Source organism: Olea europaea, chromosome 6 (assembly GCF_002742605.1).
Source record: "Olea europaea var. sylvestris chromosome 6, O_europaea_v1, whole genome shotgun sequence".
In the NCBI taxonomy this organism is placed as follows: domain Eukaryota; kingdom Viridiplantae; phylum Streptophyta; class Magnoliopsida; order Lamiales; family Oleaceae; genus Olea; species Olea europaea.
Genome location: NC_036242.1, coordinates 17,534,064 through 17,549,129, shown reverse-complemented (window position 1 = coordinate 17,549,129; position 15,066 = coordinate 17,534,064). Strand labels below are relative to the sequence as shown.

The 15,066-nt window shown below is 33.2% G+C and overlaps 1 protein-coding gene across 1 annotated transcript; it reads left to right on the top strand.

Moving 5' to 3' along the window:
• Nucleotides 1-2,278: 2,278 nt before the first annotated feature.
• LOC111396033 (transcription factor MYB102-like) lies at nucleotides 2,279-3,740 on the top strand. The gene is made up of 3 exons (XM_023022289.1): nucleotides 2,279-2,473; nucleotides 2,560-2,689; nucleotides 2,771-3,740. The coding sequence occupies exons 1-3, from the start codon at nucleotides 2,341-2,343 to the stop codon at nucleotides 3,573-3,575; spliced, it is 1,068 nt and encodes a 355-aa protein (XP_022878057.1). The 5' UTR covers nucleotides 2,279-2,340; the 3' UTR covers nucleotides 3,576-3,740.
• Nucleotides 3,741-15,066: the final 11,326 nt, after the last annotated feature.

Here is a 15,066-nt window from a genome sequence, read left to right as displayed (position 1 = left end):
CCAATTTAAATAGTCATTTTGAACTATCTATTTGATGCCATTTACAAAAACCATCAATGAAACGGTTTTGAAATAGTATCACATTATTTGTTTGTCAACCATTCTATCACATTATTTTATCTACAGTACTTATTTTCGATCATACATTCTTCAATAAAGTAATACTATACATAAATAAAAAAATTCATTATTTTTTAACTACGCATTTCAACATCAATCACTATTCTATAATACACTTTTTGAAATTAAAGGAGATAAAAAGTGATGTAATTATAAAATTATAACTTTTGAAGTTTTAAATTAAACCCTTGTTTGTGTCTCATTTTTAGTTAAAAATGTATTTAGGAATACTGATTTTTTGGAGAATGTGTGATCCAGAAAAAAATTTCGATTAAGTGTAATATCATTTTATTAAAATATATGTGGTTAAAAAAAACAGAAAAATATATTTTTGAAAAAAAATTGAAATCAAACAAGAGCTAAATATAGACACTTTGGTCAATAAGCACTTACCAACAATAGCCCACATTTGATAATTATACCAATTTAATCCATTAGATTGCTCGTTGATATGCCAAATCCTCATCTTAAATCCAAAATGCGTACCGAAATCCATTAGTGAGATTGTAGAAATTTTGATGGGACATATCAAGTTGTGTTGTAACTCACAAACGATTCGGTTTCAATTAATAATTTGATTTTTTGAAAATATTTAACATTTAGTGCTCAATTTGGTAGGATTAAAATTAAATTATTAGTAAATTTTGATAAAAATTGATAAACTATTCGATTAAAATATTGTGAATCCTATACAATATATAACCCCTGTTTGAGCCTCATTCTTTTAAAAATATATATTTTTATACAGTATTTTGATATCATTTCAATCACATATTTTTCAATAAAATAAAATTACATGCAAATTCAAAACTTTTCCTTATTTTTTAAGTACATATTTTCCATCAATATATTATTTAAAAATTTATTCTTATAAAAAGAATGGGACTCTGACAAGGATATAGTTAAAATTAGTCGTAGATTTTCATTTAGACCCCGTTTGGTACACATTAATGTAAAAATAAAAATGAAAAATATAATCGTTATTGGATCCACACAAGAGACAGAATGTTAAATATGATGATTTGATATGATGAATAGCGATCATATTTTTTTTATTTTAATAGACAAATAATAAAAAACAATCAGGGGCTTATATTCTAAGATTCTAATCATTATCAAATAGGGACTTTTAATATAGAAGACAACATATAATTGAGTGTACTTATCCAGCTATTCCATTGCGGTGGGGTATGTGGCCTACTAATGTTGATTACAGCTAATATGAATTCAAAATGGGAAGAGATAACCCACGGGAGAAGGATAGGACAAAATTTGTGAGAGAGAGTATCTTAGCAAAAAACGTCTATGAATTTTGTTGCATTGACTGTATTTACGGAATGAATTATTCAAATAGTCATTAAATTTTGTAAAAAAATTTTACGAGGTTATTGAACTTTAAAAATTACCCGATTCATTACTGAACTTTGAAAAAAGTTTATACAGAATCACTTAATTTTAAAAACCATCACATTCATCATTGAATTTCGTAAAAGATTTTCATGGGACCACTGAACTTTGTAAAAGGTTTCCCAAGAGTCACTAAAGGTTTTCCAGAGGTCACTATAGGAAACCTTTTGCAAAATTCGGTGATGAATTAGGTGATTTTTAAAGTTTAGTGATCTCGTGGAAATATTTTGTAAAGTTCAGTGATGAAATGGATGATTTTTAAAGTTCAGTAATCCCGTGAAAACTTTTTACAAAGTTCAGTGACTATTTGGATAATTCACCCGTACTTTGTGTTTATTAGCTTGTTTGAATTTCATTAATTTCTATTTTATTACATTTCATTTTTTGTATTTTATAGTCAATCACACAATCTTTTATAAAATAATATTATACGTAAATTTAATGCTTTTCCTCCCTTTTCAATAACTCATTTTTCAAAAATACACCATTTCACCTATTTTCATTTCAAAAATAATGGAGGCCAAATGGGGACTTATAGGAATAAAACGCAAATTGTTTAACATTAAATGAAAGAAAGAAATATTGCCAAATTCACTTACATTTCTCCAAGGAAGGGGACACGTCGCCTTTGCATGAAACAGGGACGGCTAATCCTTTTGACTTTGATTTCGTCTCGTCCCTTTCTTTTAACCTTCTCTTTGCACTATATATACACACACACGCCACTATACACTTGTCATTCATTTTACAACACAGACCTAAAAAAATTTCCCCCTTCTCTCTCTCTAGATCCTCCATAGCTAATTCAAAGCAATGGGGAGAGCACCATGTTGTGATAAAAGTGGTCTGAAAAAGGGTCCATGGACACCAGAAGAAGATCACATACTCATTGATTATATACAGAAAAATGGGTATGGAAACTGGAGAACTCTTCCAAAAAATGCTGGTTGGTATAAGTATATATGAATCTTATCTCCTCTTTGTTTTCATTTTTACGAGTTTTATATATGCTAATGGGATTTTGTTTTGTAGGGCTGCAAAGGTGTGGAAAGAGTTGCAGGCTCCGTTGGACTAACTATCTTCGCCCTGATATCAAAAGAGGAAGATTTTCTTTCGAAGAAGAAGAAACTATTATTCAACTCCATAGCATGTTGGGAAACAAGTACGTTCTTCTTACAATTAAACTCATTTCTAAAGTTTTATCTTATGATGATGGTACAGGTACTGAAGTTGAACTTTACAGGTGGTCAGCTATTGCAGCTCGTCTACCAGGAAGAACGGACAATGAAATCAAGAACTACTGGAACACGCACATTAGAAAAAAGCTTCTTCGAATGGGAATCGATCCTGTGACACATACGCCTCGACTCGATCTTCTTCATCTTTCGGCAATTCTGAACTCTTCCTCGCAAATGAATTTTTCAAGACTGGTTGGAATGCATAATCTTGTAAACCCTCAACTCCTTAGGTTAGCCAATCTTCTATCGTCCACCCAATTCCAGAACCAGAACCAGTATCTTATGCTACAAAACAATGCTCAAGACAATCAAATTTGCAGTAATTCCCAACTCCAAAATCATATGCCACCATTAGTGCAGCCTTGTCAACCCCAAAACCAAGATATTCCCACTTGTACAACGTTGGAAACTCCGAATGTTCCAATCTCGAACATCGATCAGTTCCGTACATCAGATGTCACCAACTTCAACCCACAAAATTGCCAACTAAATGACTGGCCAAACAATCAAATAGACGTAACTTCTTTCCCAGAAGATTATGTACCCTTATCAAACTATGGATATGATTGCGTATACGGGTCAGATCCTCCTCCTTCAGATACTTCAACTTTTCAATCCAACGGCAGCAGTAATTTCAGCTTTCGTTCAGTTTTGTCCAATATGTCAAGCCCTTCATCAAGTCCAACTCCGTTGCATTCTAATTCTATCAAATTGACCAGCAACAGTACTGAAGAAGAGAAAGAAAGCTATTGCAGTAATTTGTTGAAGTTTAATATTCAAGATATGCTGGATGTTAATGAATTCGTGTAAACTGATCAGAAACCATAGTGATCAGAGAGTTTTTTCTTTTTAAAAAAATCCCTCTGAGCTTTTATGGAATCTATGTTTATTGTAAAATTTATCTTTAAAGAATTTGTTGTAAATTTCTAAAGCTCGTCGTCGTCTTCCATTGAAATTGTTTACAATATTGAATTACAGTCACAAATTAATTTTTGGCAAGAATATTCAATTCAATTAAAATCATGTTATAGGCAGAGTAAGTTAAAATAATTAATTTCTTATTGCGTGTCTAATTGCTATTACAGTCAATTTGATTTCGATGGACAGACTCAAAAATAATTAATCAAACTCGGTCGAGCCTGTCGTACAAAGCTTGCCTAATGCGGTTTATCTGATTGGCGTGATTTGCAGACTACTGTGTTAGTTCAAGGGTTTACCCAGTGAGCACTAGAAGGGTATAACGGCTGTGGATCCCACGTCATATAAAAAATAATAATAATAATCAACAGTTCAATATATTTATATAATTAACAAAGTCGAATTAAGATTTTAATATTTTCAATCAATAAATATGGCATATAATATCAATAAACTTATGAATTTATGATAACTTCCACATATAGACATATAATATTAATTTTATGATAATTTTTCATTGAATAGGATTCTTGTCTGATTATTTCGAGTTAATCATATCTTTGTGATAATTAATAATAGTTTTTAATTAACTTGCCCAAATGACTATTAACCCAACTGGTTTCGTGGATCCCAACAGTCGACCACCGGGGGAAGCGCCGCCGACAGTGGCCGGAATTGTGGACGGTGACACGTGTAGCCGCTACCTGTATAATAACACAATTTTTCTTTTCACGGATAAATTAATTAAAGTACATTTTTATATTTGCTTGGCCATTTTGGCAGAGGCAGTGGTTGGACTGAAGAGAGACAAAAGGCGTTGGGGTCCATTTAGAAAAAGTTTATTGAAAATCATGGCGTGGTTCTTGTGCTAATTTCTAATTTTAATTGCTCTCCATGAAATTAATGAGGCCACGTGTCACGTCAGCAGAAGACACGTGGTATAAATAATAGGATGTGGTCCCACTTTAGGAGGCTGCTCGCGTCAGCGTTTGACCCGATTTGCAAGTTGGGCACCTTATGGAGTCGCCAATTATTAATTAATTTAAGAGTTTTGCTATGTGTTGATGTACAAAAACAAAACCCTTAACTCATCCTTTTGTTAACTGTGTATTGTTCATATGGATTAATAGCAGAAAATCTCGTAGAAACGTTTTCATTTGCGATATACTTTATATCTAATGGAAATCGCAGGAAATTCTTCTATTTCAAACCTTTCGTGTGAAAAATCCTTTGTCGTTAAAATCCGTCAAATTTGTTGTTAAAACCAATAAAAAAATGGCAAAATTAGTATGTTCAATTAAATAAATACTGTGATTTTACATTTAAATGAATATGTCATTTAATACATTTAGCCTCTGTTTGTTTTCCATTATTTACTCATTAAAATGAAAAATATGATCATTATCCATCACATTAAGTCAACATATTTGAAAATCTATCTCTCGTGTGGGATCCGTTACAGTTATATTTTTCATTCTCATTCTTATATTAATGTGGCTCAAACGGGGCATTAATTGTCACATTGATTGATATTTAACATCAATAAATTTATTATTATTATTATTATTTTTTGTGATCGTGGGTGTTCGGGCTAGCTTATTCGTACCTCAACTAATTTACGGGATCCTAAAATTTATAATCGGATACTCACCTCAATAGTTATGAAGAGATTTGAATTGATGATCATTGGAAAGTAAATTCAAAATCTGACCACTAAACTATTTTTCAAAGTTTTAACATTAGTAATGATTAATAGCATTAATCTCAAACAAAATAATCGCAGAGATACACGCGAGATTAGAGATCAGTCTAATCTGCAAGCTAAATTATTTCCATTTAACAAGTACAAAGTTTATCCTAATTGAGTCCCCGACAATCATCAAAGGCTAAAAGTCTCTTACCCCAAAACATTAAAAAACACAAATGATTGAATTGAACAAATAATAAATTATTGTAACCTCAAAAGTACAACTTTTTTCCGCCGTTATATCATTTTCTACGACTTTTATGAGCGTACAACAATCATTAAAATTTCGAAAACCAATAAGTAGTTACCATTTGTAAAACTGCAGCCTCAAATTCATCCAACCTAGTCAACTCCGCCTTAAAGTCAAACCTTATTACCCCTCTAGCCTCCATGTACGTCAGCCCTATGTCACAATTACGTGTGCTCAAGATACATACATTATACGTACAGCCTCTTTTTCTCTGTATACCAAATTTTTGTATATATCTTGAATTAATAGGCTAACGCGTCCATAAATTTGGACGGCAAAATGCTTACGGCCGGTATTTCACCAAACCGACCATGTCCAAAGGAAGAAGAAATCGTGTTTCCCTTTCTAGCATTTGTTTCTCTCTCTAGATATCTCTATCTTTGGTATGGGTCGACCCGCCCGGCCCGGCCCGGTTAGGCCAGAAGAAAGGGGCAATTGACAGTTTTGAATAAGGTTGTAAAAAAAAGTGGGTTTGTGTCTTTTGCCAAAATTGTCGTGTTTCTTACCTGATTTGCTCCTCTTGTCTTTCTTGTAAAGTACTTTATATGACAAGAGTACCACTAACGAGGAAATTGTGTTCAAATTAAGGAAGTTAGGGACAAAAGAAACCCGGAAAATGGGAAAACCTGTGTGTTTTTCTTCTTGTTTGTAGATTACAAATTGACTACTATATAATATTAAGATGTAAAATATTCAAGAAGGTATATTTACACTAAGTTATCGAGGGTTATCTCATTACTGAAAAAAGGCTTATTTATACTGATTGATGAGTGTAGTCTATGTGAATTGGGTATTTCCATGAGTCGTCCATCCCGAATTAGATCTTATTGGATTGGGAGTTCTCCTAGGAAACGAAAGAGTAATCTCGTTACTTTTTTCATGTTTATTAATCAAAGTTAAACACCACTATCTTAGTTGATATGTAGAGTTTTTCAAATAAAGCAACAATGTCTCACTATGGTCTCTCATACTTTAGCTAGTTTAACATTTGCATGAAATCGAACTAGAAACCACAATGTTACTAGTTCACCTCCGAGGACCAGACCGTTGACATGGAGCAATAGTCATTCTCTTTATAATTATCTTATTATAAACATAAAAAGTTGATACAAAATTTCTTCTTAATAGTTAAAACGTACGTAAATTATATTTTAGATTATGATTTTAACATGTCTTAAACAAAAACAATTTTTATTGTAGTCAATATCTTCCTTCGTCCTTCAAATTTATTTTTTTAGCAATATATTATTAATCTGTTGTCCTTGTTGGGACCATGGATGTTAAAGTTGGGCAAGACCCAAGAGGTGAAAATAATTCTACCCAGTTTCTAGTTTGGCTTGACAAATTGAACCTATTAACTCTCACATGTTATAAAATAAAAATAAATGCCAAAGTTGTACAAAAAATTATTCAGACAGGTTTTCTCTAGTTAAGGTGAAGTCTGTGAAGTACATATTTAGAAGCATCATGATCCCACTCTGAAAAATAAATTACTTTTATTTGTTTGGACGAAAAAACTTTGAATTTCTTTAAATTATTTCAAACTAATGGCCAAAGAAAATTGGAGATTGGATGACGATGAATTCTTTCGTGCCTTCAACTAGCGTTAAATACGACTTGAATTGCTTGATACCGAGTACCCTATCCTACATAATTTATCCTACAATTATAAAATGCTTGTATATAATTGACACATTTGTTTCATAGAATATGGTTTTAATTAATAATAAAGAAATCTCTTGCTTCAATAGTCATAAGGGGGACCAATCAAAGAGAGCGAAGTCTCACTGAAATTGCAATTGTTCCTAATGTCCAGAAATTAGTGTCATCAAGAAAAGGTTCCAACTTTTTTGGGTATTATCAAGAAAAAGTTGTCATTTGGAACTTTAAATAAGAATACACAAGTCATTTTTTCTTCTTGTTTGTAGATTACAAATTGACTACTATATAATATTAAGATGTAAAATATTCAAGGAGATATTCTTGCACAAAGTTATCGAGGGTTATCTCGTTACTGAAAAAATTGCTTATTTATACTGATTGATGAGCGTGTGAATTGGGTATTTCCATGAGTCGTCAATCCCGAATTAGATCTTATTGGATTAGGGAGTTCTCCTAGGAAACGAAAGAGTAATCTCGTTACTTTTTTCATGTTTATTAATCAGAGTTAAACACCACTATCTTAGTTGATATGTAGAGTTTTTCAAATAAAGTAACAATGTCTCACTATGGTCTCTGATACTTTAGCTAGATTAACATTTGCATAAGATCGAACTAGAAACCACAATGTTACTAGTTCACCTCCGAGGACTAGACCATTGACATGGAGTAATAGTCATTCTCTTTATAACTATCTTATTACAAACATAAAAAGTTAATACAGAATTTCTTCTTAATAGTTAAAACGTACGTAATTAATATTTTAGATTATGATTTTAACATGTCTTAAACAAAAACAATTGTTATTGGAGTCAATACGTTCCTTCGTCCTTCAAATTATTATTATTATTACTTTTTTTTTTTAACAATATATTATTAATCTGTTGTCCTTGTTGGGACCATGGATGTTAAAGTTGGGCAAAACCCAAGAGGTGAAAATAATTCTACCCAGTTTCTAGTTTGGCTTGACAAATTGAACCTATTAACTCTCACAGGTTATAAAATAAAAATAAAGGCCAAAGTTGTACAAAAAATTATTCAGACAGGTTTTCTCTAGTTAAGGTGAAGTCTGTGATGTACAGATTTTAGAAGCATCATGATCCCACTCTGATAATAAATTACTTTATTTATTTGGACGAAAAAAAAAAAAAGGATTGGATGACGATGAGTTCTTTCGTGCCTTCAACTAGTGCTAAATGCGACTTGAATTGCTTGATAATCGAGTACCGTACCCTACATAATTTATCCTACAACTATAAAATACTTGTATTTAATTGACACATTAGTTTCGTAGAATATGATTTTAATTAATAAAAAAAAAAATCTCTTGCTTCAATAGTCATAAGAGGGACCAATCAAAGAGAGCGAAGTCTCACTGTAATTGCATTTGTTCGTAATGTGCAGAAATTAGTGTCATCAGGAAAAGATTCCAACTTTTTTGGGTATTATCAAGAAAAAGTTGTCATTTGAAACTTTAAATAAGAATACACAAGTCATTTTTTCCCACCAAATAATGTGCAATAATTGAAATATTTCCAAATCTTTTGACATTGCTTAAACTTTTCCCCATTCATATTATTGGACGAATTGGTCAATGCAATGCAATGCATAAATATGTATACACTTTTATGACTTCTAAAAGAAAATAGATCTAAAACATATTGTGAGTATTATACGTATGATCATAATTTCTTCCGAGTTAAGTGAGTACTTCATAAGGATATTTTGTATGTTTGATTAAACGTAACTGCATAAAATAAATGACATGTTACATATCGATCTTCTTTTATCATGTATACTTCTATTTATGAGTAGAAGTATTATTTGGGGTAGTCGAATATGTGTCCTTTCTAAGACGAAATAATTTGTTGCATTATTATTTGGTCCATTGTTAAATATGCACAACAGACAAACAAAATGTAGTCATGGTTATTTTGAAAGAAAAATAGCTTATCGTAGAATATTTATTAACGAACAAATTTTTTATTAATAATTTTGTTTTTAAGAATAACAAAATTACAAAGAAAATATTAATTGTTGGTTCACTGAAGACGGAGAAAAAAAATTAATCTCCTTTTCGTAGAAGGAAATGTGATGTAGCAATATTGAAGAAAGAAAGAAAATCTTGAAATATATATAGTTTTTCAAAAGTCTTCCAACGTCATGAGGATGAATGAGAGATATATTATGAGGTTTTTAATTTATAGTTTGTACTTAAAAGTTAGCTCATACAGAAGTTTATAAAAAGTGACAAACTGATTTTAAATAGCCAATATTAAATATTTAATGGTTTTTAAAGAATATAAATTCATATTGAATATTCCAAGAATTTTATATAAAGTTAGAAAAGTCTATTAAATAAAGATAAGACTAAATTTATTGAATTAAGCAATAAGTTAAATTAGCTTTTCTGAGAAGGAAAACAGAAGACATCCACATAATAGTGTCAAAGTGAGTGGGGACATATTATCTACTTGTTGGGTTTGTTCATGGATTGGCCCACCATGTTGAATGGGCCATGCAGGTTTTCATTGTCTAACCCGACAACCAATAAGGGCGGTCAACCCGATTAGCCCAGTTATTAAAAAAATTAAGCCCCTGTTCAAGTGGCATTATTTTCTCATTTTCAGAAGAAATCCAATCGTTACTGGACCCACACCGTAATTATTTTTTACTTGTATCTCACCAAGTCTTGAAAGATCGTGCACCAACGATCAAAAAAGCCATTTTTTATGAGGAAATAATGTCCCTCAAAGAAGAAATCCAATCGTTACTGGACCCACACCGTAATTATTTTTTACTTGTATCTCATCAAGTCTTGAAAGATCGTGCACCAACGATCAAAAAAGCCATTTTTTATGAGGAAATAATGTCCCTCAAATAGGGACTAAAAGCTGAAAGAGATGTATCAATTTAATTGGGACGTTCCGGTGCATCTACTGATATAAACCACCAACACCTTTATTTAAAAATTTAAAATAAAAAAGAGTTATTGAGCTCTCCTTTAATTCCCAACCCAATGACTCTTTTCTTGAATATAGTCTAAGCACAGAGCCAAATCACATTTTTAGACGAGTCAGTTAAAAGCCCATTACGGGAATCAGGTCTTAGTGTGAGGGAGTTGATCGACTTCGATCCATCCATTTTAACATCTCTATATCCACACCACTATGGTGGTGATTTTTCCAACTTAAAAAATAATAATAATAACAAAAAAAATGGAAGAAATTTCCTTGAAATATAAAGCATGGTTGACAAATGCAACGAGGTTATTCATCGTTGCAGGATAGGAAAATTATTTGAACTCAGGGATCGATTATAATTAGTCTCTATAATAAATCATATTATGTCACGGCCGAAATATAGCACAATTTTGACTAACCAACTTGCTGTAATAGGTCACGATAAATACTCTTACTTAATTAGTAATTTACTGCCTCTAAATTGATCTTGTCAATTTTAAATAGGAATGATGGTTTCATTGTACAATTCAATAGTGACTTTTAAAAAATAATAATAATTAGTGTTAGTGTGACTCCACACTTATTTTAATTACACATGTACAGAAAAAATAATTTATTCACGATTTTCATAATTTTTTCTTACTTTTAATTCGGGTCTTACTTCTTAGTTAGATTAAAAGGTGGGGTTTTCCTTGACTCGCCTATATTAAGGAGCTATGAAGCCCTTCCCTACTTGATTCCTAAAGTGACTTCGGTTCGCCAGTTCAGACTCAACTCCTCGCTTTAACGTTAGCGGACCTATTGGTTGGATCGAGCTCATACATTCTTTAAAAAAAATCTCTTTTTAAAAGATCACTTCCACACAGTCACTTGATGAATATCAATGTCACTAAGCAGAAGAGATAAGACTTATCTCGTGGTTATCAATTTAAATGACATGATTATGATTAACAAAATAATTAATGTTGCGGCTAAAATAAAATAAAATAAAAAAGCAACATCTTATATCATCAATGTAAAGTCGCCGCAATGGATTTCGATATACTAATGTCACTTCAAATTTAAATTATCAAAAAAAGGTCAAATAAATAAAGTAATGAAAACATAAAATTAAATAATAATTGAACGTTCCATTTGGGAAAAAAAATAAAAAAAAAATTATTAGTCGGTGATGATAAAAAAAAAAAATAGAAAGATATTTTGATTTATATGTTATTATATTATACAAATGTAGAAAAATAAAATTTTATGAATGACACTTGTTCACCCCAAAAAGTCGTGCCAACAGATGTCACTCCTAGATAACATACACGTGGATAGATTCCACACGACGTTGATTGTAAGCTCAATCGGATATTCGGTTATTAACTAAATATACTCAAGCGTATAAATGGAATGTGTATTATTGAAAATGAAAATGTATGTGAAGAAGGGAATATGCAAGGAACAAGTATTTATAGAAAGAAAACCATAATACTCCATTTTTACATATTAAGATCCATCCCTTTAAAATGTTACAAAGACTGTTGTTTATAGTGACCAGGCCGACATGATCTTCGTTGGATCAAATCCACGTGGCCTTAACTGCTAGATCTGGGTGTCATGTCATCTTATCTCACATTAATTACATTAACAAACATTTGACAAGAGGTCGACAACCCTACACTAGGCTGATATTTCTAACATCTACTTAATAAAGACGTCACATCAATTATTCTTAAACATGCACTTATCAGACCTACTTTCAGACATCAGATGTGAAGTAGTTCGGCTGAAGGGAGAAAAGCACTTCAACTAAACGATGAGAGCACTTCAGCAGTAGGGTCTCGGCCAATTTTGTAATCTTTTTAATGATTAAGAAAAGTTCAAACTTTATTTTAACAATGTTGTTATTTACCTTTTCATGTACAAACACTTCATTTTCATATTCAACTTGTGCTTTGTTTGTACTTGCCATTAATTTTTTACACAAGTGTTAGTAGTTCGGTCATTTTTATTTGCTTTCATTCGTGCGAGGTCGAGTGACTTAATCACGCGTAATTCGTTTCGTAGTTATTCACTCAATGCTTCATCTATTTACAAGGTGGTCCACTCTAGGATCCAGTTCGTAATTTTTAGCATGCTTTATAAAAAGATAAAACATTACTTTGAAACTAAAGACATTAAGGTAAGGCCAAACTCATCGCATCAGTAAACAATCATTACAAGGTCATGTCTACAACATCCATTGATAATATTTTCCCATATATTCTGCGTTCCATGGATGAGGTTGTGTCTTTCCATCCATTCCTTCTATTTGGTAGGCCCCTGGCCAAAGTTCTTCTTTTATATGATATGGACCCTCCTAGTACGGTCCAAGAGTTCCTACCCCAAGTTCCTTTGTAAACAAGAACACTCTTCGGAAGACAAGGTCATTCACACGGAGTGCTTTTTTCTTGACTTTTAAGTTGTGATATCTCGTCATTTTCCTTTGACACACAGCCAACTTGAACTGAGATTCGTTTATTCTTTCTTCAAGGAAATACAATTCACATCTTCTCAATTTTATGCTTGATACTTCGTTAAAGCGCAGATGGTGGGGTGATGGCACACCTACTTCAATAGGGTTCATTACCTCTGCCTCATAGGTCATAGAAAACAGGGTTTGGACAGTGGTTGTTTAGCTTATCGTTCTGATGCCCATAAGACCTAAGGCAGTTCGTCAACTCTAACACTTTTTGAGGCATCACTTGCCCATTCACTTGTGGATGATGTAGAGAAGAAAAATGCTTCTTGATCCCCAAATCTTCGCATAGGTCCTTAACTTTTATATTGTCGAATTGATGTCCATTGTCTAAAACAGTGGAGTTGGGAATACCGAACCTGCATATGCTGTATTTCTACAAAAAATTTTGATGTGTTCGCTGCAGTTATTTTGGCCAATAGCTTGACTTCAACCTATTTAACAAACAAATCAATTGTAACAATTGCAAAACAAGCATCGTTCCTCGTCTTGGGCATTGGTCCAATGAGATCGATTCCCCATTTAGCAAACGACCATGGGCTAGAAACAATACTAAGCTCCTGGAAGGGTTGTCTATGAATCATGGCAAAATGCTAGCACTTGTCGTACTTTTTAGCGAACTATTGGGTGTCCTTTTTTAAGGTCAGCCAGTAGTATCTTTGCCTTAGAACCTTTTATGCTAAAGCTCATCCTCCTGAGTGGTTACCACATACCCCTTCGTGTATCTCCCGAAGTACATAAGTGGCTTCCACTCTACCTATGCACCGAAGTAGGGTCATAGAGAAACCTCACTTGTAGAGTATATCATCTTGAAGGATAAAGTAGGCAGCTCCTCTTCTTAACCTCTGTGCCTCCTCTTTGTCAAAGGGCGGTATATGGCTTTGTAAGAACGCAATGAAGGGTCTCATCCATGAGGGGGTATTCTACCCACATCATCTCTTCGTTTTTAGATATTAAAGGCCTCGGAAGATGTTCTATGGGACTAAAGTGAGTAGCTCAGAGTCCTTTCTGCTTGCCATTTTCGAAAGGATGTCAGCATGGGAATTTTTACGACGTGGGATCCGCACCAATTCAAACCTTTTGAAAGTTGGGAGAAACTCTATGACCAACGTCAAATATGCATCTATGCCCCAATCCTTGGCTATGAAGCTGCCATTTACCTGGCTAACAACCAGCTAGGAATCGCAGCTAGTGTGTAGCCTCTTAACTTGTATCTCTTTGGCTAATCGAGGCTAGCTAAGAGGGCTTTATATTCGGCCACGTTATTCGTTGCCTTGAACTCAAACCTTACTGCGCAATTGAGCTTGTGTCCTTCCGGACTGACCAACACTATCCTTGCCCTAGATTTGGCTTCTCCAGAGGGGCCATCAACAAACAGATTCCACGTTGGGAGATCAGCAGGTTCTATTTCAGTTTCCATTTCTAGAACGGAGAGTAAACTCAGTTACAAAATTTGCCAATGCTTGCCCCTTGACAGCTATCCTTGTTTTCAAAGTAATATCAAACCCATTGAGCTCTACAGCCCATTTGAATACTCCCCAAAGTGTTAGGTCTCTAAAGCACTTACTTCAAAGGAAAGTTGGTTAGTACCTTAATAGCGTGTACTTGAAAAAAGGGCCTCAGTTTACACGAGGTCGTGATGAGGACAAAAGCAAGCTTCCCCATGTCAGGGTAACTAGTCTTGGCTACTAACAGAGCTTTGCTTATATAATATACTGGTAGTTAACGACCCTCTTCCTTCCTTATGAGCATCGAGCTGATCACCTTGGTAGTTACAGCAAGGTATAATAGCAAATATTCACAACCTTTGGGCTTCAAAATGAGAAGAGCTTGTCCTAAGTGCTTTTTCAATGTTTGGAGGGCTTCTTCGCATTCTACTGTCCATTGGAATCTGTTCTTACCTTTTAGTACTTTAAAAAATGTAATATACTTATCCATCGCTTTTGACACAAAGCAACTTAATGCGATTATGCGGCCCGTGAGGGTATGCATTTCCTTGGGCTTTTGAGCTGATCTCATTTCAATTATAACTTTAATCTTATCTCGGTTAGCTTCAATGCCTCTTCGGTTCACAATATATCTTAAAACTTTCCCGAGGCTATCCTAAAGGCACATTTTAGGGGGTTCAACTGCATTCTATACCTTAGAAGTGTCTGGAAGACCTCCTCCAGGTGTCGGATGTGATCATCTATTTCCAAACTTTTTACCAGCATGTCATCCACATATACCATTACCATTTTTCGATAAGATCAGTAAACATC

Coding starts and splice junctions, on each gene's coding strand:
- LOC111396033 (XM_023022289.1), top strand. CDS start 2,341: ATGGGGAGAGCACCATGTTGTGATAAAAGTGGTCTGAAAAAGGGTCCA. Junction 2,474..2,559: donor AACTCTTCCAAAAAATGCTG/GTTGGTATAAGT, acceptor TTTGTTTTGTAG/GGCTGCAAAGGTGTGGAAAG. Junction 2,690..2,770: donor CATAGCATGTTGGGAAACAA/GTACGTTCTTCT, acceptor TGAACTTTACAG/GTGGTCAGCTATTGCAGCTC.